Below are 27,711 nucleotides of genomic sequence, written 5' to 3'. Positions count from 1 at the left end.
TTCATCAGCGTGTAACTGTGAACGGAATATTCAACATCATTAATTTTATATATATGACTCACACCAACGCTCTTACATCACTGTTCTACACAGTCCGTCAGGAACAGAAAGGGTGATGTCCTCATGCCTCACAAGTCACTACAACTGGGAGTGGTGTATTTAGCCACTCTTGTCATTATTTTTACTTATTACATTTTATTAAGCAAATGTTACACTTTATTAGCACTTCAGCTTGATCATGCACTCAGGACGTAACATCACACACGTGTTATGTATCAAGTAGCATGTTACAAATAAAAATGCGTTTCAGAGGATTTGAGGCGTGCCACAATAAACGACAGACAAGCAAAGAATGGAAATTCGTATTTCTCTTAAGATGTATGGAAGGACACTGAACGCCTTCTTGAGAGTTCTCAGTCCAATATGGCGCCAGGCACAGCAACAACTTTTTTCCGAACGCGAACGTCCTCGGTGTGAAGGCGGTTAGAAGTCTTTCTTCTATCCAAATCGGTTACGCCATTTGCTATGTGTGGATAGAAGGCATTCCTAAAATGGCGGACATTTCGCGTCACTAGAGGGCGCTGGGAAAGGCACTCTAGACGACCGTTTTTGGCTCTATGGTTGCTTTTTCTTCCCACAATGCTTCGCGCTTGAGCTGCGGCCTGTCTGTCTGCAAGAAGCGAGGGAAGAGAGCGGGAGCGGCAGCGCGCGGGCCGGGTGAAAAGAACAAAGCGGGCCCAGCAGCACTGCAGAGGCTGAGGAGACCCCAGCCAGGCCGCACACCCAGCCCCGCTCAGCCAAAGAGCAGGCAGACCCGCAACGCCAAGCGACCGCCCGCCGAGGAGTCTTAGCGTGCAGGCCGCCGCAACCCGAAGCAAAGAGGATGGCCGGCTTCGGTGGATGGGGAGACCGGGACTCTGCCGGCCCCGGTGGCTCTCGGGACCGCGAGAAGGATGGCCGTATCTATGTAGGCAACCTGCCGGCTGACGTGCGCGAGAAAGATGTGGAGGACCTGTTCTATAAATACGGACGCATCCGTGACATCGAGCTCAAAAACCAGCGGGGCCTGGTGCCCTTCGCCTTCGTACGCTTCGAAGACCCCAGGTAAAGACTGGCGATGAAGTAGTCGATGATGGGGCCACATTGGTCAGAGCTCCGGCCCAGAATGGCGGGGGGATATTTTGTCCACTGCCACGGTCTTCCGGACACGGGCAGTACGTAAACGATCACGCTGTGTCCGGTTTGGGCGGGAATGGGCTCCAGTTTACTGAGCTTAATGGCATAGACTGAACATTCAGTGTGTCCGTATCTCGATAATGGAAGTTAAAAGTATTATTGGAGTCGAGTTGCAGGACTAACTATTCTATTGAGCTACAGGTTATTGAAAATGTTTTAGGAGACTTTATTGCTGATAATGGGACGCGCATAGGCGCCGTAGTATCGCAACACATAGCCGTGTGGAAGCTGCAGTTGAAGCCCCCTGTCCGTTTGTCTCTTAATGGCATGATTGTATGTAAAATTTGGTTGTAATTTAACGTGGAGCAATGGAGTTACTTTAGCGTGCTGTTTGTTTACAGGGACGCAGAAGATGCTGTGTATGGAAGGAATGGCTACGATTACGGTCACTGCCGCCTGCGCGTCGAGTATCCCCGTGCTTCCCGAGGCCGTGGTGGTATCGGTGGGGGCGGTCCCCGCGGCAGGAATGGTCCTCCTTCCCGACGCTCCGAGTACAGAGTTCTTGTTTCAGGTGAGCTACTTTTTATGTTCCTTTGTGCCTTTTGGTGCTGAATACTCTGGCTTGTATATGTATTCTGTTGACAGTCCACGCCGTGTTAACTCCAACTCAAATCAAGCGAAATAATCCATACCATGTTTATGTAGTTTACCACTTTGGGGGACTCATATAAAGTCGAATAATTAGCTTCCTGTACCAATCGTGTCTTTCCACTTTACCCACCGCGCTGAATTTCAGAACGGCTGAAAACTGACGTGATCCTTTCTTTGTTTCCACAGGACTTCCTCCTTCTGGGAGCTGGCAGGATCTAAAGGATCATATGCGAGAAGCTGGAGATGTCTGTTATGCTGATGTGCAGAAAGATGGGATGGGAGTAGTTGAATTTCTTCGCAAGGAAGATATGGAATATGCACTGCGTAAATTGGACGACACGAAATTTCGATCTCACGAGGTAAGCTTACGGAAGTGATCTTATGAAAAGGGAACATAATTGTTTCTATAACCTCGCCATTCATGTGTTGGGTGCGAAACAGAATATGGCGATAAGGCTAGCGATATTTTTCCCTCCTCGCCAAGTGGAATTCTCGGGAGCGGGTTTCGGTGGTTATAAGTAATCCTCCATGCGTGTAAAGTGATCATGTTTTCCTTTTGCGTTCCTCCCTTACTTTTGGGTTTGGGTGAAGCAGAAAATACATTACTGCAGTAACTACAGTAAAATCCATATAGCAAGAATCAACCACTTAGAAATGTTCAGGTTTGCTTATATGTGAATCATGATCGCACGGCAGTAATTTGATTTAATTAAAATCCTATTGTAATAACGAACAGTTGGATTCCCCATTATTTGGCCTGTTTCATTGGGTGCTCATTTTTTCCTGAATATGGGCGAGTCGCATAAGTAGTAAGTTTGACCGTTCTGGCGCTAAGAAAACGAATGCGTTCTTAAGTTAGTGCTCTATATTGTGCCTGCCTCCAGTTGTGTTATCTCTGTAAGAACTTTCTTGGTTTGACTGACTTCTTTATTTACATTTTCAGGGTGAAACTGCCTATATCCGGGTTTGTCCTGAGAGAAGCACCAGCTATGGTTATTCGAGGTCGCGATCTGGCTCAAGGAGTCGCGACTCTCCTCCATACCAAAGCCGTGGCTCCCCCCGTTACTCCTCTCCATTCAGGCCCTATTGATCCCGATGACTGGACTTTTCTTTTACATGTGACATGAGCGCCTGATTGGAATTTACATTCCTGACCTGGTGGAGTAAAAGTGTCTGAAATTTCCTTTCCCTTTTTAAATAAAATTCTTTTTTTTAATGCATTAGTTTTTGTGGGGGAGGAGGAAGGGGGCTAAAAAGGATCGTCCATTGATTCCTGCGTTGTTGTTTGGGGGGAGGGAGGGTTAGTGTTTGTTCTTTTTCCTTGATGTACCTGGAGAAGTGAGACGGTTTTGTAGGTCTTCATTGGAAGTGATTGTTGGCGCAGCTAAATGTTTTGTTTGGAAATATATTTTTAACAATGCATTTTTTCTGGCTGTGGCTTATTTTCTGCAGTGGAGACTTGGAGTTATGGACACGTGGCCTTTATTCATCTTATTCCGCACACTATAGCCTAATGGAATGTGTGCATACACAAAACATCAAGACATTATCACAGCACGTGTAACCGATCGCACCAGGAAAGTTTCAAGTTACTTTTTCATCTTTATTAGCAGTTACTCTAAGATCAGTTACTTCTTGCAGACGGAGTGGTACTCTTGCAGAGTTTACACGAGGCTGCTGTTGTCTGGTTTCTGTGTCCTTATAATTTCTCTAAATTGTGCAGCTTCCCCAGGATCGATTCGATTTATTGAACTCTGCATGATGTACATAGTTTTTGCAGTGGGTGTTAACAGTCCCCTTTATGCCAAGCAGGTGTTAGTCAGACCCGGGTACTTGCCATTAAAAACTTGGATTGCGTTTTCCAGTATTGAGAAAAAAAACTAAGGGTTTACGCACTAGAAAAAAGTGGAAATCTATCAAGTGAATTGGTGCCCATATCGTTTCGTTAATGGCTAAGTGAGGTGACATGACAAATGTAAATTTCTTTTCTTGACCGAAACATTAAACTCCTTTCTTAGCACATCATTGCCTTTGTTAATCAAGGTTTTTTATGTTGGGTTGTTGACTGCTGATCCTAACCATGTATTGGTGGTTTGCAGTGAAGGGACAAATATCACAGATCTAATGCGAGAAATGGTTTTAATGCGTGCCCCCCCCCCCGCCCCCAGTACAGCATCAGCACACAGCTGGTTTGAGATCCTGTTCTCCAACCGCTCTGGATCTAAGCAGGTGTCCAGTCACCCACAACATTGCATGTACTTTAAATTTTTGTAGTATCGGGTATCTGCTAGTTACTCGAGCTTTAAAATCCCTGTCACAGGTTGTGAAAAGACAATTTAATAGATGTTTTGGCATGTCTGCATTCATAAGAGATGCATTTAAAAAATCTTTATTGTGATATTTGATTTCTTCCACTTTCCAGTGGACCTTTTTATATGCCGCGTGTACATTTTTAGATAACTGTTCTAGTTCCTTGCATAATTTAGTCAAGTATATAAATAAATGCCACTAACCACCTAGTAACACTTGCTATGCAAAATCTCTAATCTAAAGCACTGTAAAGGCTAGCTGGTTCTAACCAGTTCCCAATGTGTGGTAGATGCATGATCATTAAATTGCCATCACGCCCCTCCATGCACATTATCATTTCGTCCATTGAGTGTCCCAATCTTTCTCAGCAAAATAACAGTTTGACACTTGGACAGAGTGCTGCTGGCAGCAAAAGCAAAAAGAACAATTGACGGACAGAATGCTGAACAATGGGAAACATTCATGCCACCCTCCAAATAGGGATCTGGCACTAAAACCACCATTTATTTTTGCCCATCATGTAATTCCAGTTTAAGCCCAGCCATATGCAAACTTTTTCTCATAGGAGCAGTCCAGCCCAAACTGCTGGCCAGGTCCTCCATGGACTGGAAACAAGCATCCTGGGACTGGTTTCAAGGCATAGCCCCTCGGCAGCCAGGCTAGCTTGAATCCAGTGGCATGGTGAGCAAATGCCCATGCCTGGGCATACCTGTCCCACTTAAGGACCTGGCATGCTTGTTTGGTTGGACTTTTCCCATGAGGAGCTGGGTTAAGACTGATTTGCATTGGCTGGGTCCAACCTGGAGTGGCATAGTGAGCAAAAGAACAATGGATTTCACCCAGATCTCTTGTGCTGGTGAGTGGTTGAAAAGTTTCTGTACTCTGCCAGTCTTTGAGTGCTGCTGGAACAGAAAGCTCACTTCCAGGTCAGACTGTCATCAGCATATGACAGATTGATCTGTATTGGAGTTTGCTTATTGAGCGAGTTGTACCCATGGCAACTGGAATTAACAAGCTGCTGCACTTTTTTGTTGCATAATGGTAATTGTACTGTATTTGCACATATGCCACAATCTGCAACTTTTACCCAAAAATAGTTTCTAGCTCAGGTTTGAAGATTACTAAAAATGCAGCAGCACATGTTGCTAGGCAGTGCAAGCCTTTTTGCAAACTTTAACTAGTCACTTTTCTGTTGCTTATTGCTATATTTAGGCGTTAAGCTGGTATTGATTATGTGCAACCAATGCTCAGTTTTAACAAGTGTAAAAAATGACGACAAAGTAATCTGCACATGTGCCGCATTATGCTGTCTTATTCCAGTGGCCTTGGTCACACCCCTGATTGGGCACTAAATTGCAGTTTGTGGATAAATACCATGCTGTACCAGGGGGTGTCTTTGATGTAAGTGTATTATGAATAGTTTTTTGACGTGCATGATGGCCAGTTGCATTTATTTTGGTTTTGTTGCATTTTGGAATGAGGTGAATTGAGCGAGGTAGAGTATACCCCAGCTTGGGTGCAATGTGCATGGGTAATTTCGTTTTAGTTTTGTTATGCATTGGTTCAATTTTTTATTGGGTGGTAGTTTTTCGTTAGTGTTCTATTGGAATATCCTGTCACCCCATGCTAAGATCTTCTCTTCCTTAAATTCCATATAGTCTTAAATACATGCCCGTCTTTGTGAGGATTCGTTCAGAGTACTAGAATGGTCTTAGAATGTCCCTTTTTGTAAATCCCGAATTATTGAGCACGTAACGTATGTATGCTAATGACTGCCCTCCTAACTGCTGCTAAAGAACCCCCCCCCTCTCACACGCATCTAGTTATCCAAGACACTTGAGAAATATTACAATTTCATGTGTGCCCCTGAAAGATCACGCTCTTGCAGCTGTATACATAAAATCATCACAGCTGTGTGGGGGCAAGTACTTTTATTGAGAAGGTTGCAACTTCTACCAGATCAAAACCGACTCCTGGCTCCCAGCATGTGGTTGGAGCCAAATACCCCACCCTCTTCTCCTTGTGTTTCTAAATTGTCTGGCAACAGCTGCACTGTCTAGGCTGACCACAATTATATGAAACCAGAAGAGGGATTCTGTGCATTAACGTACATGGATTTTTTTTTTAGGTTTGACTTGTCTGCAACTGTCTTTTAACGTACCCCATGATTTCTAATTCCTTTGCTACCACAAACTACCTATCCACTCCCATTCTATCTGCTTGTAATGCTTTCCACTACCATACAACATTCCCTTAAAGCCGGAAGTATTGGCAATTGATATTGCCAATGCTTGTTTTACATGTTATCTTACACCTAGTCCTGTACAGTTAATTTGCAAACCCTCTTGCTGGTAGATAAATATGCATTGGTGTCGCATATAATCCACAAATATTTATGGACCAGGATTGAGTATTCTCTGGGAAAAGTGTACCCTACCTGCTTCCATAGCAAATTAGAATCTTGGGATTTTCTGTTTTTATGGATTGTTACAGGTAAATACAGACAGACAATGTGTTTTCTATTTATTTTTAAATGTGGGAAAATACAGAAAATAGTTCTTGTGCGAGATTCTCCATGCTGTTTTTCACGAATTCAGGCAACAGCAATGATGGATAGCATGGAGAGTTAAACCGGATGAGATTTTCATAAATACAGGCATATGTTAAAATATATTTACAGTAGAACACTAATATATACCTGTAAGTGTAGTCTTTTGTGTAATACATGGCTGCCTAATTTGCTAAAACAGGACCGGCCTTCATGTCACGTCCAACAGTTGAATGCGGAAATGCACCATTTTATTCTTAATGCAAAATAAATATGGATCAGTACCAATAAAATGCCCCAAAAATAAACGGAGGTATAGTTGGAAATGTTAAATACCATAAAACGGGGAGTTCTACTTTTAAACCAGTGAACATAATTATGAATTCCCAAGGCCACTGGCATTCTGTGACAGGGAAGTCCAAATTGTGTAGAAAGGGCAAATTGTGAATTTTTTTTTGATAAATACTTCGTTACTTAGCTTTTTTTATGTACACATACTTCCTGTCTGTGCAAAGAGAACACTTAAGTTTAAAACCAAAACTTGACAAATGACCATGTAATCTTTGTGTCTGGCCTTGTGCTGACAAATGTTGCAACGTTTAAGTAACTTGATCTCGAAGCAAATTTCCTGATTATGTAGCCGATGCAGAATTGTGGCAAATACCTGCAAAAATAGCCATGCAATTGCACAATGTGAGGAACTGCTTACTCCTCGGCAAGTGCTACCATTCGTTTATATATAAAGTTCAGACCACCAGTTCCGGTATGGGGCATTCATGTTTGCTTAGGTCAAAGGACATCACTGTCTGAGAAGGCATCATCACTGCTCCTCAGCCTAGAAGGGGTTTTAGAGGGCTAATAAATCCAAAATAGAAAAATATTTACTTTTGAGAAATTCTCAAATTCATTGCAAGGGTGGGCTATATTATTCTTGCTCTGATGGGACGCAAAGAGAGCTATAAAAAATAAAATTCCCTCGAGTCAACAAGCTGAAGCTATACGGAACATTAGCTGGGGAATTGCTTCCATGTGTTTAGATGAAATCTTTTCAGGAAATTTGTTTGCTGTCAGATGTATATGTTTGTTTTCACATTGCTGTTTTGGATATGTATTCCAGAGGGTGAAGATAGTGGCTATGTAGTTTTGGTTTCCATTGGGAAAAACTTTTCCCCCAGACATTCTTGAGTGTTTTGATCTGCACAAAACTTTCCTGCGGTGGTGTCAAGGATACTTAGTGTCTCCCCATGCCTCATACCACAACATGTCTGTTTGAGAGGCTGAAGTTCCCTCTGTTGATAATGCTCTCCTCTAGCCCAGCTGTTGATGCGTTCCAGTATCCATCGGGGGTGTGGAATTTAATAAAATATCTACTTGGCCATGGGGCAGGTTGCTTCATAAATCTACTTCTGTGACAAAATCCACTTGTCCCTTTGGTGCCATGTAGTGCAGCCACAATTTATGGCAGCAATCACACTATATAGGAGCTCCGATATAGCCTCTCTGATTATGCATGGGCTCATACCATAGTAGTGTTTGAATACTTGCAACCCTCTTATGGTGCCACATTTCCACAAATCTACATACTGGGGCTGAAGGTAGTGGTAAGCAATAGTTTCATGGTAGAATGCTCTTTTGTCTGTAAACCAACTAACCTGCATGTTTTAAGGGTTTTCAACCACTCTTCAAATCTTTTCCCATACTGAGAAATGTTGAAAATAGACTCCTGACAGTGGCAGACATACACCATCTTCCAGAATGGGGGGGGGGCTGGAGATGTATTTGAACTTGCAAACACAGACAGATTTCTGCCTGAGCAAATCTATACATGCATATTTGCTCATGCTAAGATGTAGTTTACAAATATTTACTATTTCTTGTCCTACTTCTGTAAATTCTTGGGAGATTACAAAAGCCGCATAGCTGCACTGAAGCAAGGACATATATCAATGGTGCACTTTTGAGACTTTATTTAATATTTGGGTTCCTAATTTGGTCTGGCGTTAACGTGACCTTTTGTGTTTAATAAAGTTCTCTCTCGGTTGGCTTCACTGAGTGACCGCATTGTGCTCTTTTACAAGGAGCATATCGGCACACCAAGTAGTTTTGTTCAGTTCCAGTAACTACTATGACAGTGTGCTTTTTGAGACTAAAATACAATTTTTGCTTCTGCCAATGTTTTTAATGTTATAATTGTGAGGGACTGGCGGCTTCTACACAATAAGGTTTTACAGCAACCATGCCAAAGCATATCACACATTGACAAAACTAAAAAGTTGACCAATTTCAGACATAATTGCTTTGCCAATGCTTGTTTATTTTTGTTTCGCATAATCTTATTGAAACTGGTTACACTGATTTTCCATTATGAATATTTTTGGGAAATACTAGCATGCATCAACACGTTACTATATGGTGCTGCAAAGAAATGGTACCTTACATTTTACATAAGTTTAGCAAAATGTTTTTGCCTGCTTTCAACTTTTTATGAATATTTTATTTTGAAAGTGAAAAATCATCAATCTTGCTTTCAAGCTTCTGCAAATATTTGCATCACATCAGATCATTTTTATACTGGACCACTGTCAGTAGTGCAGTCGGAGCTTACAACATTAACTTCCATCGCTCATCCTAATGTTAAAAGCTTTCAATTAATGAGCTTTGAATACAAGTTTGAACAGCATTAATAGATTGGAAAAAATATTACCTTAACCTCAGATGATGCCCATACCTGCTCCACAATGTGGTACCGCAAACTGGCAGCCAAAGGGTTTGTGCTATAGGCGGTTGGGCCTATTTGGCCTAAGGACAAAATACACTTAAACTTGTTGCCCTTGACCCCAAACAATATGTCCTGGGCGCCGGGCTATAGGAATTCCACATCCCTGATCCCTTTGTAGGTCTTGCCTGAGCCAGCGCATGCGCTATCTGGCGAAACATTTATTAGTAAGTGGGTTTTCAACGTGCTACCCATACACTTTTGCTGGCCTCAAGCTTGTGGTTACGCCCGCATCTGCCAGCTTTCGTGGGTCATGAAGTGCATCGCTCATGGGCACCCTTATAGCCTGCAATCACTTTCACGCCCGCACGACCAATGCATGTCTTTTTTGATATCTTTCAGTGTAATGGTCACTATTTGTCTTTCTTTTTTAACTTTCCATATATGTCTCCTTCACTGCACTTGTCTCATTTGGCAGGATTTTTTTGACGCCCCTTGTTTAGTTTTATTGCTACTTATGGACTATTATCTGCAGACACGAGAGCCATACATTACTAACCAGCGTTTCAGTGGCCTGTTTACAAAGAGCGCTACAGCTGCTAAAGTGGAGAGGAGTGTCTTGACGTCACTCATCACCTTTGGAGTCACCCAATCTTAGCTTCCAGTCTTTAAGTTCAAGTTCAGAAATTTGTATAGTGCACTACTCACCCAGAGGGTCTCAAGGCGCTTGTGGGAGGTGGGGGTATATTACTTATCGAATATCCAGGTTTTAAGTTGCTTTCTGAAGGAGAGGTGGTTCTGTGTAAGGTGGAGGTGGGTGGGGAGAGAATTCCAGGTTTTGGCCACTAAGTAGGAGAAGGATCTTCCACCCATGGTGGATTTATGGATGCGTGGAATAGCGGTGAGGGCCTGATTGGACGCTCGTAGTTGGCGGGTGGGGGTGTAGAAGGACAGGCGCTTGTTGAGGCATTTGGGTCCTGGGTCGTAGAGTGCTTTGTGGGTGAGGAGTCGGAACGTTATCCTCTTGTTGACGGGGAGCCAGTGGAGGTCTTTCAGGTGATCGGAAATGTGAGCTTGGCGGGGGATGTCTAGTATGAGTCTTGCTGAGGCGTTTTGGATGTGTTGGAGTTTTTTCTGTAGTTTGGCTGTGGTTCCGGCGTAAAGGGTGTTTCCGTAGTCCAGTCGGCTTGTGACCAGTGCGTGGGTGACCGTTTTTCTTGTTTCGGTGGGGATCCAACGGAATTTTTTTTGAGCATGCGTAGGATGTTGAAGCATGATGATGAGACGACGTTGACTTGTCTGGTCATCGAGAGGGAGGAGTCCAGGATGAAGCCCAGGTTGCGTGCGTGGTCCGTTGGTATGGGTGCTGTTCCCAGGGCTGGTGGCCACCATGAGTCGTCCCAAGCAGAGGGGGATGAGCCTAAGATTAGGACTTCCGTTTTGTCCGAGTTCAGTTTTAAACTGCTGTTCTTCATCCACTCGGCAACATCTTTCATTCCTTCGTGTAAGGCGGTGTTTGGGTCTTTGGTGAGGGAGAGGATCCGCTGGTTGTCGTCTGCGTAGGAGATGATGTTGAGGTTGTGTTGGTGCGCGATGGATGCGAGGGGCCTCATGTATACGTTGAAGAGGGTGGGACTGAGTGAAGATCCTTGTGGTACGCCGCAGATGACTTCAGTGGGCTCCGATCTGAAAGGGGGGAGGCGGACTCTCTGGGTTCTTCCGGCGAGGAATGAGATGATCCAGTCCAATGCTTTTCCTTGTACTCTGACGTTGCTGAGGCGTTGTATGAGGGTGTTATGACAGACTGTGTCGAAGGCAGCGGAGAGGTCAAGTAGGATGAGGGCAACTGTTTCTCCGTTGTCCAGTAGTGTTCGAATGTCGTCTGTTGCTGCGATGAGGGCGGTCTCGGTGCTGTGTTTGGCTCGGAAGCCGGACTGTGAGGGGTCGAGGGATTTGTTGGATTCGAGGAAGGCGGCGAGCTGATTGTTGACGGCTTTCTCAATTACCTGCTACTTGCCGTGTAATTTGTATTCTCTGGGTCATATTGTTTTATGCTGAAAACACAACGTGGTGAAAATTTGAAGTGAGGAAGTAATGAATGGGGTAAACGTGTACTGTAGGCGAGGCGGTGTAGTTGTTCCTGTACGTCTCAAAGTTGGCCAGGGACTCGTCTTTTTTGTGTCTCTTGGTGCAGCTGGAATCACTTTGAAGGAATAATTCAACATCTATTGATGTGTTTTTTTTCTTCCTTTTTAAAAATAAATCCTAGTTTGTTTAGACAAAGTACATAAAATATTACACAATTCTAAAGACAGACAATATTTTTATAATTCAACATCATAAAATGTATTTTAAATACATAAAATGTTGACTAATTCTGCCACTGCAGCCAGAGATTCAGTATTAACTAATAATTCTAAGGCTGCTAGACCGTTTCAAATGGATAATTTTACAAATTTAAATGCCATAGATAGTTTGCCATGTTGAGTGATAGGAAATTTCACATTCATTTGGCAAGTAAATCTTTCGTTACCATTTTTTTTCTTGGAGGTCGTTCTCTGCAATCTGGGGGTTTATCGTTGGAAAACATTTAAAATTGCTGCCTGTCATTTGGAATCTGACATCCGTATTACATAATCAGGACTCCACAACCCCCCAAAAATTCTTGAATTAAGGGCACCCAGTTCTTTGAGGACAGATAAGCATCATCTGCTGTACTTCTCATCCTATGGAACACTCCTTTTACATATTTCGAGGAGACTGCCCCCAAATGTAATGGAGTGCCTGCACATGCAAACTGGCTTAAGCTGCGAAAAAAGCTAACCTAAGTATATTCTGAAATAGCACATTCAGAAAGTGACTGAGAATGAGTACTGTAAGATTAAACCAGCATCCAAAACTGTCTTTAGTCCCCAGACAACTGCCTTTAAGCATCAGGCCCAATTTGTTCCTTTGCTGACTTTCTTAGATACTTTTTTTTGTACTTTGATTTCTTACTTTCATATTCTTTCGGATCCCCTACCCCCCTCAACTCTATAGTGATGAAGCCTTTTTTTCCTTCATTTTTGTGTTCAATTTTTTTCTTTTTTAGTTGAACACTGAATTAAACATTAAATCAGTTCAAGTTAGTCATGTGACATTTATTTTTTATTTACTTGAGTTTTATATAGCGCTGGCTATGCTTTGCTGATTGAAGGACCGGACGCATCCCATGCCTGAAGTCACTGATCCCCTTCAGAAGGGAGCACAAGCATCCCCCACCCTGGTTAAGCTTATGTGGGTCTAATCAATGGCACAGAACTTCCAGGCAGAACTTCCGTAGTTAAAAGCATGCCATTGCTCGTGTGGCATCACAACACTGTGTAGGAGAGTAGGGTCTGCTATCCTATGGTCACCCCAAATTTTTGCTTTTTGCTTCACTGGTTTATGACTTAATGTGGCTGTGGGCCTGCTAATCAGAACCACAGCCTGCTGTTCTCTCTCTAAATTGTTACCCATGTACTTTAGGTGCATAACGACATTGGAACTGGTTCACCTTATTGGCCCCTGTAACAGTGTACCCAGGTACCCAGGGCATAGGTGCTTCCAAGGCCTACCAGGGGCTGCAGCATGTATTATGCCACCCCTGGCCTCCATATTTGGCACAACTGGCTGATCACTCAGGCACACAAGGTGTCCCTGTGCATAGGCCAGTTCAAACCGGTGCTGGGGCCTTCCAGCCCCAGTCCTGGCGCGAAACTGGACAAAGGAAAGGGGGTGTAACCACCCCCTTCCTGGTTCCACCCTGAGGAGGGACCTAGTAGGTGATCCGGCCCCCCAGATTTAAATAAGAGTGGGAGCTGTGTCCTGAGACTTCAGATCATCCTGAATCAACTTGAAACTAAGAAGACGACTGGACTTCGACATTCTGCTGCACAGAAGACTGAAGAGCATCTCCCTTGTGGCCTAGGAGTGGCCACCCTGTGAACACAGGCACCATCCAGCAACTCGACGTCTGCTTTGCCGCCGCCGGAGCCCGAGCCCAGAGCCTGACAAGACCCAGACTTCTCACAGCCTGATCCACAGTCCTTGCAAAGAAGGGACTCGTGGAGGCACCGAGAGACGTGGGACCGGACCTCTTGAAAGACCCCCGAGAAGCTGACTGCGCAGCACCTGAGGCACCTCGACGCTGTGCTTTGGGGTTTGAGAAGCCCCAACCTCGAGCAGCCCTTGCACCAAAGATCAGCCCCCCAGCATCTCCACGATCTGCGTGGGGCCCTTTTGCACTGTGCCACTTGACGCGCCATCCCGGCCACTTGCCACGTGACTAGCGGCCATCTTGGCGACGAAAACGACGAACTACACCGCTGGTCTGGTTGCTCAAGACTGGCCCTTGCTCCCCTGAAAAGAAGCAGCCGCTCTGACCTTGCTGGTCCGAGTGAGAAGCTTGAATCACTTCCTGCGTGGCTTGCTTTAGCCAAGGCCTGTTTGCTCCAATCAAGTTGCCGACACCGCCATCAGCGAGAGCCTACGTGGGACAGCTCGTGACCGACTCCTGGACGTCCTTGACCTCTTCGTGTCCACGTGGCTGCAGAGACAATCTTCACGACATCACCTGTTTGCACCCGACATCGCCTGGTTCCGTCCTGGTTCCACGGTAGTCACTGGCTAGTGACTTTGAACATTGTCCCCTCTGCTTTCAGGTCTTCACCTCTTTAGATCCACCCTTGGATCCACCGGAACTCTTCACATCGAGCCGCCTGCAGCATCTTCAGCTCCAAGCACCATCGACCTGCGTGACGAAACCCGACACTACTTCGACCCTATGCACCCGCTTCCTGTGGGTGAGGTAACTCGGCTCCGCCGGTGTTCCCACACTGGTACACACCTCTAGTGTCTGTGTCTAAAGTTTCATCCTTCTAGGTCACTCGGAAGGTTCCTTAATAACTAACTTTGTAACTTTTACGCACCATTGACATTGCATTGGTATTGCGTGCACTTTCCGCACTGCACCCGAGTCCCGCGGGCCTTTCCCGACTTCTTCACTGCTAGTCCCGATCAGCTCCAGCGATTCCCCAGGCCCTAGGCCTCTTCACTTTCCCCATAGTGGTTCTTATACCACTATTTTTGTATATGGTTTAGGTGGCCCCTAGGGCTCATCCATATTCGTGCAACTTTTGTATATTTAAACTGTGTTTTTGTTTTAACGCATTTGCTTCTGTGCTCATAAAGAGTATAGGGGATATTTGTAGAAATAAATCTATATATATTTTCAATATATATCTGTGTGGTGTCCTTTCATTTGGTATTCAAGGGGATTGTGTATGGTAAAACCGCTTGCTTCACATGCCTTTACAGAGTTTAGCCTAAGACTGCTTAGTCCATGCTACCCCTAGGATAGCTTGTCTATAAGGTTGACTTTACAACCTGCACCAAGGGGGTTGCTTGGCATGGTACAAGGTGATCACTAGAACTAGTGAGCATCACATACCAGGCCAACCTCTCACATTGGTGAGCAGCGGATTGGGATTTGAGCTTGCTGTTGTTTTACTATTACAATCTTTGGAAATATCATTTGAAAGATCATACAGGTACCTGATAGGTACACTAAAACAAGACTAGATATACTGAAGTTCTACTGAACTTAGTTGTTGTAGAGGATAGGGAGTAGCACACCCTGACTACAACTACTAGATAGGTTTTGTAGGAAAACACAAGTGTAGGTAGATTGCAACACATCCACCACACTAGAGCAATGTCTGGAGCAGAGTGATCCACTGGACCCAACTCTGTTGAGAGTGACCCTCCAAGGGCACCATCCAAATTTGCTATCTTTCCATTTAAGGAACTGAGGCAACTGTGTTCCATGAGAGGAATCAAAACAGGTCCTACTCCTACAGCAGGACACCTCGAAGAGCTGTTAGACCAGTCTGAAGCTCTAAAGAACTCCAAACCAGGCCCCTCAGGGACTGGTGAGGAAGTTTCTCCTTCTGAAGATAATAACCCTGATGCCCCTGCCCCTGTCATCCAGATAGATGAGGAAGACCAGACCCCTGGGAATACTCAGCCTGAGGAAGAGGAGGAGGAAGAAAGTGATTCTGATGATGGTAGAAATAGCCAGGTGTTAGTCAGCAGGCTTAACCAGGCTAACTTAAGCTTATTTGGGACTGAAGGTGGGTCCAACCCATTCAGACCAACAAATGGACTTAACCAGGAGCATAGGAGGAGGAGGAATCACTCAGGTGAATCCAATACTTCCCATGTTTCTAGAGGTTCTCATGGCAACTCCAGAAGGGAGTTGACTAGCCCTCAGAGAAGGGAACATGAGGCCAAAATGAGAGAGGCTGAACTTAGGATCCAGAAGCAAGAATTAGAAGTTGCCCTGGCCAAAGAGAAACTTGCTAGAGCAAGGCAGCCTAGAGAGAGAGTGGATTAGGTTCCACTGGTGGCAGCACTATCCCTAAGGATAAAGACAGGTCCTATGACAATAGAAACCTGAGTAAGATTGTGCCCCCCTACAAAGTTGGGGATGATATCCACAAATGGATGACTGCACTTGAGAGAGCTTGCAAAGTACAGCAGGTCCCTCAGGAGCAGTGGGCAGCAATCTTGTGGCTCTCCTTTGAAGGTAGAGGCCGAGACAGACTCCTCACAGTTAGTGATGGGGATTCTAGAAACTACCTGGTCCTGAAGAGTGCTCTGATTGATGGGTTAGGCTTAACCACTGAACAGTACAGGTTAATGTTCAGAGATACCCAGAAGACACAGACTCAGGACTGGTCTGAATTTGTTGAATGTGCCACTAAGGCTCTGGAGGGCTGGTTGCTGGGAAGTAAGGTTACAGACTATGAAAGATTGTACAATTTGCTTATGAGAGAACAGATTTTAAATAACTGTCAGAACCAGCAGTTGCATCAACATTTGGTTGACTCTGATCTAACCTCTCCCCAAGAATTGGGAAAGAGGGCAGACAAATGGGATAGAACCAGAGTTAAGCAAAAGAACCAGAACCAGGGTGGTGACCAAAAGAAAACAGACCAGAAGGGTGGGGAGCAGAAAACTAAAGACCAGAAGTCTTCAACAGGGCCCCAAATTAATACTGAGGGTGGGTCCCAACCTTCCAAGAAGAAGAAGAAAGAAGGTCAAAGAAAACCCTGGTGTAGTTTTTGCAAAAACACCACTCACTGGACAAGTGATTGTAAAAAGGGTGTAGCCCCCAACACTGCAGCCCCTAAGGCACCTGCACCCACTAGTACAGTTGGCAGTGTTGGTCCACAGACTAAGGGGGTAGTGGGTATCACCTTGGGAACTGATGGTGATAATTACCTGGTGACCAATGCCAGCAATGTCACTACTACACATAGTGTGGCAATTGTTAACTTTTCCTGGGGAGGGGTAACTGGCCTAAAAAGAGTTGTGGTTAGTGCTGATCTCCCAGTAGAATGTTTGTTGGGCAATGACCTGGAGAGTTCTCTATGGTCAGAAGTTGAGTACAGGACTCATGCAGAGATGTTAGGGATATCATCACATGTCCTTGCTGTGACCATGTCACAGGCCAAAAAGTGCCTCTCTGAACCTCAGGTCTTGGATCCTGGAACAATGGACCAAGCACCTTCCAAGACAAGGAACAGGAGGGTAAAGGCTGTGCCTTCCCAAATGCCTACAAGTGAGGATCAGCCTTCACAGGAAGATAATTCTGAGACCCCTGAAGGAACTGTCCCTATAGAGCTTGAACCTGATCAGGTTGAGTTTCTGGGGACAGGGGGACCTTCTAGGGCAGACATGGGGCAGGCTCAGTTATCCTGTCCTTCTCTTGAACCCCTCAGACAGCAGGCTGCTGCTGAGGCTGCTGGGAATGCTCAAGGTACCCATAAGGTTTATTGGGATGATGGGCTCCTTTATTCAGAGGGTAGAGACCCAAAGCCTGGTGCAACCAGGAGGTTGGTCATACCTCTGCAATTTAGGGGCTTCCTTCTTACCATGGCACACGATATTCCCTTAGCAGGACACCTAGGCCAGAACAAAACATGATGGACAACGGAGAAACAGCGGCCCTCATCCTCCTGGACCTCTCCGCGGCATTCGACACTGTCTGCCACCGCACCCTAGTGCAGCGCCTCGGCAACATCGGAATCCAGGAGAAGGCACTGGAATGGATCACCTCCTTCCTTGACGGAAGAACACAGAGAGTCCGCCTACCACCGTACAAGTCAGAGGCCACCGAAGTCCTCTGCGGCGTCCCTCAAGAATCCTCGTTGAGTCCCACCCTCTTCAACGTCTACATGAGCCCCCTCGCGGCCATCGCACGCCAACACAACCTCAACATAATCTCCTACGCCGACGACACCCAGCTGATCCTCTCCCTGACCAACGACCCCGCCGCCGCCAGAGCCAACCTGCACGAAGGGATGCGAGATGTAGCCGAGTGGATGACGACCAGCCGCCTGAAACTGAACTCAGACAAGACGGAGGTCCTCATCCTGGGCTCCTCGCCCTCCGCCTGGGACGACTCCTGGTGGCCCCCCGCCCTGGGCACCGCACCCAAACCGACAGACCACGCACGCAACCTGGGCTTCATCCTGGACTCCTCCCTCTCCATGACCAGACAAGTCAACGCCGTGTCCTCGTCATGCTTCAACATCCTGCGCATGCTACGGAAGATCTTCTGTTGGATCCCCACCGAGACCAGGAAGACTGTCACCCAGGCCCTCGTCACCAGCCGACTGGACTACGGCAACGCCCTCTACGCCGGAACCACCGCCAAGCTCCAGAAGAGACTCCAGCGGATCCAGAACGCCTCAGCCAGACTCATCCTCGACATCCCATGAAACAGCCACATCTCCGGACATCTGAGAGACCTGCACTGGCTCCCCGTCAACAAAAGAATCACCTTCCGTCTCCTCACCCACGCACACAAAGCCCTACACGACCAAGGCCCGAGCTACCTCAACAACCGAATCAACTTCTACGCTCCCAAGCGCCACCTCAGATCAACCAGCCACGCCCTCGCCGCCGTCCCCCGCATCCGAAGAGCGACAACAGGAGGAAGGTCCTTCTCCTACCTGGCCGCCAAGACCTGGAACTCCCTCCCGACCGACCTGCGCCTGACCCAAGACCACCTCTCCTTCAGGAAGAAGCTCAAGACCTGGCTGTTCGAGCAGTAACGGCACCCCCCCCCTCCTAGCGCCTTGAGACCCTACGGGTGAGTAGTGCGCTCTATAAATGTCTTGATTGATTGATTGAACATGGGACAGACTAGTCTGTCACTTTCACTGGCCAATTCCAAGGGCAGATGAGCTCATAGACAAATTGGCTTCTGCCAAGTATTTGAGCACATTTGACTTGACAGCTGGCTACTGGCAAATCAGGTTAGCTGAGGAGTCTAAGGCCAAGACAGCATTTTCTACCCCCAGTGGGCATTACCAGTTTGTGGTGATGCCCTTTGGTTTGAAAAATGCACCTGCCACCTTCCAAAGGTTGGTGAATCAAGTCCTTACTGGGTTGGATGACTTTTGTGCAGCATATCTGGACGATATTGCTGTCTTTAGCTCCACCTGGGAGGATCACCTGGTCCACCTGAAGGAAGTGTTAGAGGCTCTGCAAAAGGCAGGCCTCACTATCAAGGCAACCAAGTGCCAGATAGGGCAGAGTAAGGTTGTGTACTTGGGCCACCTTGTGTGGGTGGAGGCCAAGTTCAACCACTCGAGAGTAAGATTCAGACCATCAAGGACTGGACTCCAACTACCCAGACTCAGGTCAGAGCTTTCTTGGGCCTGACTGGGTACTACAGGAAGTTTGTTAAGAACTATGGGTCCATTGTGACTCCTCTTAATGATCTGACATCCAAGAAGATGCCCAAAAAGGTTCAGTGGACAGAATACTGTCAAAAGGCATTTGATGACCTGAAGAAGGCCATGTGCTCTGCACCTATCCTGAAGAGTCCTGACTACTCAAGAGAGTTTATTGTCCAAACAGATGCTTCTGAGTTGGGAGTGGGAGCTGTGCTTTCACAACTTAATGTAGATGGTCAAGACCAGCCCATTGCTTTTATTAGCAGAAGGCTGACCCCCAGAGAGAAACGTTGGTCAGGCATTGAGAGGGAGGCCTTTGCTGTGGTATGGGCCCTGAAGAAGTTGAGACCATACTTGTTTGGCACTCACTTCAAGATTCAGACCGACCATAAGCCCCTCTTATGGCTTAATCAGATGAAGGGTGAAAACCCCAAACTGCTCAGGTGGTCCATTTCCCTACAGGGGATGGACTTTACAGTGGAGCACCGCCCAGGGACTGACCATGGTAATGCAGATGGTCTCTCCAGGTACTTCCACTTAGAACATGAAGACACAACTGGTCAAGGTTAGTCTAATGTCCCTGCGTTTGGGGGCGGGGGTTGTGTAGGAGAGTAGGGTCTGCTATCCTATGGTCACCCCAAATTTTTGCTTTTTGCTTCACTGGTTTATGACTTAATGTGGCTGTGGGCCTGCTAATCAGACCCACAGCCTGCTGTTCTCTCTCTAAATTGTTACCCATGTACTTTAGGTGCATAACGACATTGGAACTGGTTCACCTTATTGGCCCCTGTAACAGTGTACCCAGGGCATAGGTGCTTCCAAGGCCTACCAGGGGCTGCAGCATGTATATGCACAACTGGCTGATCACTCAGCTGGGGTAAGTCGGTGTAACCACCCCTACTTAGGTGTAGTATGCCTATACCTAACCTAAAATGGACACATATGTTCCTATCAGTCACTCCTATGGAAGGCCTCATCAATCCTGGAGGCAGAGTGCTTGGAATATGTGAAATAGTGCTCTGGCATGAGCTGAGCCTGTCTGCAGCTTTCGGAACCATGTCCTTTAGCTGTTTCACGATACTGCCATACCATATACTCTTAAGTGCATTATGAACCTCGCGGTTAAATGCTATCTTGGGTTTGGCTTTATCAAAACATGTCGAGTAAGGTGTCATACGAATTGGAATACTACCCCCTCGCCAGTTCTGGCGACGGGGGTAGCATTCCACCCTTCTAGAGGGACACGACATGTACCTAACCTGAACCCCGGTTAAAGTTAAACAGAGCCTCAGCATCACAAGATGGATGCTGCCACTGCAGACACAAGTCTGACCTCCTGCTGCTGGGAGTCCTTCCAGCGAGGGCAGCTTGGACAAAGGGTTTCCTGCCTTGGGAGGTGCTAGCACCACCCCAGACAGGATTTTGTGTATTGGGTAGGACAGGGCTGAATAGAATCAGACATGCCTGGGGCACACAAGGTGTCCCTGTGCATAGGCCAGTTCAAACCGGTGCTGGGGCCTTCCAGCCCCAGTCCTGGCGCGAAACTGGACAAAGGAAAGGGGGTGTAACCACCCCCCTTCCTGGATCCACCCAGAGGAGGGACCTAGTAGGTGATCCGGCCCTCCAGATTTGAATAAGAGTGGGAGCTGTGTCCTGAGACTTCAGATCATCCTGAATCAACTTGAAACTAAGAAGACGACTGGACTTCGACATTCTGCTGCACAGAAGACTGAAGAGCATCTCCCTTGTGGCCTAGGAGTGGCCACCCTGTGAACACAGGCACCATCCAGCAACTCGACGTCTGCTTTGCCACCGCCGGAGCCCGAGCCCAGAGCCTGACAAGACCCAGACTCCCAGACTTCTCACAGCCCGATCCACAGTCCTTGCAAAGAAGGGACCCGTGGAGGCACCGAGAGACGTGGGACCGGACCTCTTGAAAGACCCCCGAGAAGCTGACTGCGCAGCACCTGAGGCACCCTCGACGCTGTGCTTTGGGGTTTGAGAAGCCCCAACCTCGAGCAGCCCTTACACCAAAGATCAGCCCCCCAGCATCTCCACGATCTGCGTGGGGCCCTTTTGCACCGTGCCACTCGACGCGCCATCCCGGCCACTTGCCACGTGTCTAGCGGCCATCTTGGCGACGAAAACGACGAACTACACCGCTGCCTTTTGCACTGTGCCACTTGACGCGCCATCCCGGCCACTTGCCACGTGGCTAGCGGCCATCTTGGCGACGAAAACGACGAACTACACCGCTGGTCTGGTTGCTCCAGACTGGCCCTTGCTCCCCTGAAAAGAAGCAGCCGCTTGCTCCAATCAAGTTGCCGACACCGCCATCAGCGAGAGCCTACGTGGGACAGCTCGTGACCGACTCCTGGACGTCCTTGACCTCTTCGTGTCCACGTGGCTGCAGAGACAATCTTCACGACATCACCTGTTTGCACCCGACATCGCCTGGTTCCGTCCTGGTTCCACGGTAGTCACTGGCTAGTGACTTTGAACATTGTCCCCTCTGCTTTCAGGTCTTCACCTCTTCAGATCCACCCTTAGATCCACCGGAACTCTTCACATCGAGCCGCCTGCAGCATCTTCAGCTGCAAGCACCATCGACCTGCGTGACGAAACCCGACACTACTTTGACCCTATGCATCCGCTTCCTGTGGGTGAGGTAACTCAGCTCCGCCGGTGTTCCCACACTGGTACACACCTCTAGTGTCTGTGTCTAAAGTTTCATCCTTCTAGGTCACTCGGAAGGTTCCTTAATAACCAACTTTGTAACTTTTACGCACCATTGACATTGCATTGGTATTGCGTGCACTTTCCGCACTGCACCCGAGTCCTGCGGGCCTTTCCCGACTTCTTCACTGCTAGTCCCGATCAGCTCCAGCGATGCCCTAGGACTCTTCACTTTCCCCATAGTGGTTCTTATACCACTATTTTTGTATATGGTTTAGGTGGCCCCTAGGGCTCATCCATATTCGTGCAACGTTTGTATATTTAAACTGTGTTTTGTTTTAACGCATTTGCTTCTGTGCTCATAAAGAGTATAGGGGATATTTGTAGAAATAAATCTATATATATTTTCAATATATATCTGTGTGGTGTCCTTTCATTTGGTATTCAAGGGGATTGTGTATGGTTAAACAGCTTGCTTCACATGCCTTTACAGAGTTTAGCCTAAGACTGCTTAGTCCATGCTACCCCTAGGATAGCTTGTCTATAAGGTTGACTTTACAACCTGCACCAAGGGGGTTGCTTGGCATGGTACAAGGTGATCACTAGAACTAGTGAGCATCACATACCAGGCCAACCTCTCACACACTGCACTGAGTGCAGCTTCCCTGGTTTTTGCTTACGGAGCCCTTATCCAGTAGCTCTTGCTCCCTTCATATTAGTAATTCCTCTTGCTGTCCTCGTGGCTATGTCACATTTCCCACCCAGTGTATTGTCATGTGCATTGTATAGACTTTTAGAATACATGTATTGTGCCCTTGAAGCGCAAAGCACTCTGATTGACATTGGTGCGTTCGACCCCACTGGTAGTAACTGGTTAAAGAATGAGATGTTACAGGGCGGTTTTTGAATAGTTGCAGTCGCACATTAACTTGCCTACTTTTGAAACTGTTTATTTTAAAAAGTGCTGTGTTGTAAAGGTATATGAGTGGTAAGAGCCAGCACTGAAAAAAGAACAAGCATTGGCATAGCCAATAGCTCTCGCTTTTGGGACCTTATAAGTATTTAGTTATGCAGCACAATATCCTTGGTGCAACAACATCCATTGTTGCATGGCTAAACACTTATATGGTCCCAAAGGTGAGACCTATTGGCTATGCCAATGCTTGTTTAATTTCTTATTGTTCATGCTGCACTGCCCAGTTACTGAATACATCGTGTCTGTGCACTTTCCAGTATACTGCATAATTTGAGTTTCCCTGTTTTATTTTGGCCTACTTCAAGTGCAGAGGTGCCCGTATTTTGTACGTTTGTGCTGTAGGAGTACCTCCAGCACCTTACTGTGTAAACCATAGTTAATGCCCTGGCGTCATTGTGACCTTTGCCCTGTGTCTTTGGGCTGTAAAAACTCACGTTTGTGTCCTTGTATTGCCAAACGTGGCTGCTTAAGTTGCCATGTGAAGTCTTGCTATCCGATTCCATCACTGACTGTTCTGGTGTCCTGTAAGTTATGTTTTGTCTTCAAGTACAATGCTGCACTCTGCTGCTGTCTGTAGGCCAACTGAAGCATATATGTCCCTTTAAAATGGAATGCCTATTATTACTAGTGACTACCATGACCACCGTAAGAATTTAGGTGGCTGTGGTTTTATTTTTTTTGCTTCCACCTGGAGTGCAGAAATTAGTTGGTTTGGACACTGCAACATAAAATACAATTATGTAATGCATTTAAAATGGTAACCTTATAAAACGTCATAACATGCTGCAGCGCAAGTTTAAAACTAGCAGTTTATCATAAAGATGTATACATTTAGTGGTAAAAAAAAAAATCCTACTGAAATTTCCACAGTGCATATTTGTGAAAACTATGTCTAGACTATAGAATATGTAAGCCTTCTTTTTCACAATTACATTATGGGGACTGTAAATAACATCATGACATATGGTCTTTAAATAGCATAGACTTATACCATTTAGTGCCCCCCCCCCTTATTTTCACATACAATTCAGGGCCTTGAATTTGTTAATTTACAGCCAAGCTGTATCTTAAGAATTCCAGAGCACAGCTTGGGATTTGTTTGGTAAATAGAGCAGCATGTGTGACCTAAGGTATTGAGAGTAAATGTAATTGAGGATTTATTGGACAGAAAATTCCTATTCACACTTCGAGATACTTGGAGAGTGGAATATGAATTATCTTCATTTGCAAATGTTCCCGGTTGGCACGGTTTCTAATTCATTAGTTTGACCAAAGTTGTGGCCCATTTCACTGCACTGCTAAATAGACTTATTCACAGCAAAGTGAATTTTTTTTGTTTGTGAATGAATCACGTAGAAATACTCCCGGCAGGCTCCCGTGTAGGAGAGCCTGCCATGTATTACCATGGCGAGAGGTAATTTAAACCAAGTGCTTTGGACCGTGGTTCCTTTAGAAGGTTTAATATTTGTTTTACAGCTCAAAAGATAAAACATTTGATCTATAGAAGTCTAAAGGGGGAATTTTACTAAAAGCTTTTTGAAAGAGCCAGTGAATACCCCCATAAGTATTCAGTTTCATGAGTGACCCAGTCTTCAATAAAACTCTACCCATAAGGGAATTCACGTGTTTACCCCATTGCAAATTTCTTAGTCAAATTTAGCCCTAAATGTAAATTTTCTGCTTCATTCATATTAATTCCACATGTCTATTTAAAATTGTATTGCTTTTTTAACCCGCATGCAAGGGGTTAAAGAAAGTAATTGTCTTTGTTTTTTTTCATTCAGTCAGTCAAATTAACTTAATTTCGGTTCGGGGAACCATAAAAGTGCACAATACAAAGACATTCTCAATACATAAAAACTTCATCAGAACAAGTCTCGTTTCACCTATATGCATATCGGGAGACAAAAACCTCAGAAAGAGGCCCTTTGAAAAGGGCTCATAAGTGGTCTGCCATGTTGCACAGGATGCTTTTTTGTTTCTAGCCTAGGGTGGTTCTGACAATTCACGAAGATGAATAAAATAAATAGTGCACATAGGCCAATAAAAAGTATGAAACTTTTTTTGGGGGGGAAACTTTAAAAACAAGCATTTGCAATGCAATAGGTCTCGCATTTACGAGAGATTAAGCTATTAGCATTGTAAATGACAATGCCTTTTATTTATGTTTTAAAAACCAACACATAAATAACAGCCATTGCCATTTACAATGCCAATAGCTCAAACTTTCACAGAGACGGTATACCTATAAAGAAAGTTAAATGACCAGGCCTAATTAAATTCCTTGTTCAGAGATTAGGATTAAGGCATCAAGGTCACTTAGAGTAGGCACGTTAACGCGCTTGTACTGGCATGTTCACCCCTTTAGGTTCATTGCCTGGTGCTCTGATGCAGGTTTTACCCATAACACGTTCTGGTCATGGTGGCACCCCTGATTAAAATTTGAGACCACTATACAGATATCAATAAAAGCTAGTGAGTGCAGATAATTGAAACCTCTATATAAGTACATGGGGTGTTGCTTTCTCAGTAATGGAAGCAGAAATCTAGCTCTTACAGACTTATAAAGTGTGCAAAATAATACAAAGTGCAGAATGATTTTCTTGGATGAATTATCACAGGGTCATGGCATGAGCTTGTCCAACCATCCTTTGCAAGGGAAAGCTACCAAAAAGGTGCACAGTACCTAACCGGAACCTTGTGAGGTAAAATCAGATTTGTGGTAAAAGCAATGTTTATGCTCCCAATAAAGATGACCAAGATTTTTTGGAAGGACCTCTGCTCCCACATTGACACGATCCCAGATACAGTCACGCTTATCATGGGTGGTGACTTAAATCTACCTATGGATCCTCTTCTAGATAGGGACTCTCGTTGTAGTTTCCGACCGACCAACTCACACAAAGTACTCCTCAATCTCTGTACACGCTTTAATCTAGTGGACTCATGGAGGCTGTTGAACCCAACAGGTAGAGACTATACCTTCTATTCCCCACCCCATGGCTCATACTCACTGATAGATTACCTGCTCACATCTGCTCATTCCAAGGGGGACATTGAGGCACCTCCATTGAACCACGTGTGATCTCTGATCACTCATGCATTACGATGACTCTGGCAGTGAGCAATACGGGCAAGAGAGCGACTTTGTGGAGATTCAACAACGCAGTATTGAAAAGGGAAGCAAACAGGATTGCCATAGAAACAGCCATTACTGACTTTCTGTAGTAGGGGATCTCTGTGTATAGTCATAATCTAGTGAATAGTCCCGCCCATGTGCGCGGACCCCGGAGCAATCAAAAATAATCTCTTAAGCTGTCAAAACATGCAGACCTGCATAGACACTTAAGAGAGAATTTAAAGACAGATAATGCAGCCTATATCCACAGGCTACACTGTCCAATACTTCAACTGGAAATTCCACCAAAAACCACAACAGCACAGCCTGTCCAGGGTTTTCCACAGAGAAAAACCTTGCTTTTAACAGCAAAACCCTCTGGAATGATAGAGAGGAAGGAGTGGACAGACAAGCCCCATAGGCTGCCATTATGTGGCTCAAAACAGGATACTGTGCCTTTAAGAGAACTTTCCAGAAGCCTCACAGTATCCCAGAATGCAGTGCAGGTCCCTTTCACCTTCAGTTCTTTTTTCCAGCTCCTGCTAGCAGGACCCTGGAGCATTAGCTCTTCTTTTCTGAGCTTTTTCTATGCTATTTTTGTGATATTTTTGGATTTTTGTAGCTTCACTCGACGTCTTTGGCCTTTATCTGCATTCTGCTGTGGTTTTTTGGCAGAATTTCTGCAGTCTTCTTGTCTTTAGACTCTTTGTAGTCTGACATGTGCTTTGTCTGCAGCTGAGCTGAAGGCCGAAGCTGAAGCTCACAGGGTTTGTACTCTGTGCTTGCCTGTGTCTTTGGACACCTGTCCTCTCTGTACCTTCTTTTCTAGGGGGCTTCGGCTTCCAGGTTTCAAACAGAGGAGTTTGAGGGCATCTTCAGCCTCTGGGTGAGGTGAGGGTAGGTCCTCTACCGAGTCCCATGCTGTAATCTCTGGGGTTATCCCCAGTAAGGGCACGTCTGAGCTATGACGCGGTTCCAGTCGGCGTTGGGGCCGTCGTGGAGTGCCTGGACGTCATGTAGTGCCTCGACGTCGACGTCATGGAGTGCTTCGACGTCGACGTCATGGAGTGCTTCGACGTCGACGTCATGGAGTGCTTCGACGTCGACGTCATGGAGTGCTTCGACGTCATGGAGTGCTTCGACGTCGACGTCATGGAGTGCTTCGACGTCGACGTCATGAGGTGCCTCGACGTCATGGAGTGCTTCGACGTCGACGTCATGGAGTGCTTCGACGACGACATCATGGAGTGTCTCGACGTCGACGTCATGGAGTGTCTCGACGTCATGGAGTGTCTCGACGTCGACGTCATGGAGTGTCTCGACGTCGACGTCATGGGGTGTCTCTATGTCATGGAGTATCTTGACGTCATGGGGTTCCCCGACGTCATGGGGTGCCTCGACGTCATGGAGCAGTGTTGCTCGACGTCATGGAACGGTGATGCTCGACGTCATGGAGCGGTGATGCTCGACGTCATGGAGCAGGGATGCTCGACGTCATGGGGCAGGGATGCTCGATGTCATGGGACAGTGAGGCTAGACGTCATGGAGCGGTGAGGCTCGACGTCCTGGAGCAGTGATGCTCCTTTTGGGGCATTGGTCTCTTGGGCTCTGCCCTCTTCCGTTGGGTCCGGCCGTCACCGTTAGGGATGGCTCGGCGTCTCCGTGTTTGACACCTAGTGACGTTTTGACGTCTGAGTGTTGGTTGTCGTAGAGACAGTCACTATCTTAGTGATGGTGACGTCGTAGTGCGGTCGGCGTCATGGGTTACAG

The 27,711-nt window shown here is 46.2% G+C and overlaps 1 protein-coding gene across 1 annotated transcript; it reads left to right on the top strand.

The window, feature by feature from the left end:
* Positions 1 to 617: 617 nt before the first annotated feature.
* Positions 618 to 3,852, top strand: SRSF9 (serine and arginine rich splicing factor 9). The gene is made up of 4 exons (XM_078667690.1): positions 618 to 1,104; positions 1,578 to 1,747; positions 2,014 to 2,186; positions 2,771 to 3,852. The coding sequence occupies exons 1-4, from the start codon at positions 884 to 886 to the stop codon at positions 2,915 to 2,917; spliced, it is 711 nt and encodes a 236-aa protein (XP_078523816.1). The 5' UTR covers positions 618 to 883; the 3' UTR covers positions 2,918 to 3,852.
* The last annotated feature ends 23,859 nt before the right edge of the window (positions 3,853 to 27,711 follow it).

This window comes from Lissotriton helveticus, chromosome 11 (genome assembly GCF_964261635.1).
Source record: "Lissotriton helveticus chromosome 11, aLisHel1.1, whole genome shotgun sequence".
Lineage (NCBI taxonomy): Eukaryota > Metazoa > Chordata > Amphibia > Caudata > Salamandridae > Lissotriton > Lissotriton helveticus.
The sequence above is the reverse complement of the archived record's forward strand: the minus strand, read 5'-3'. Positions and strand labels throughout refer to the sequence as shown.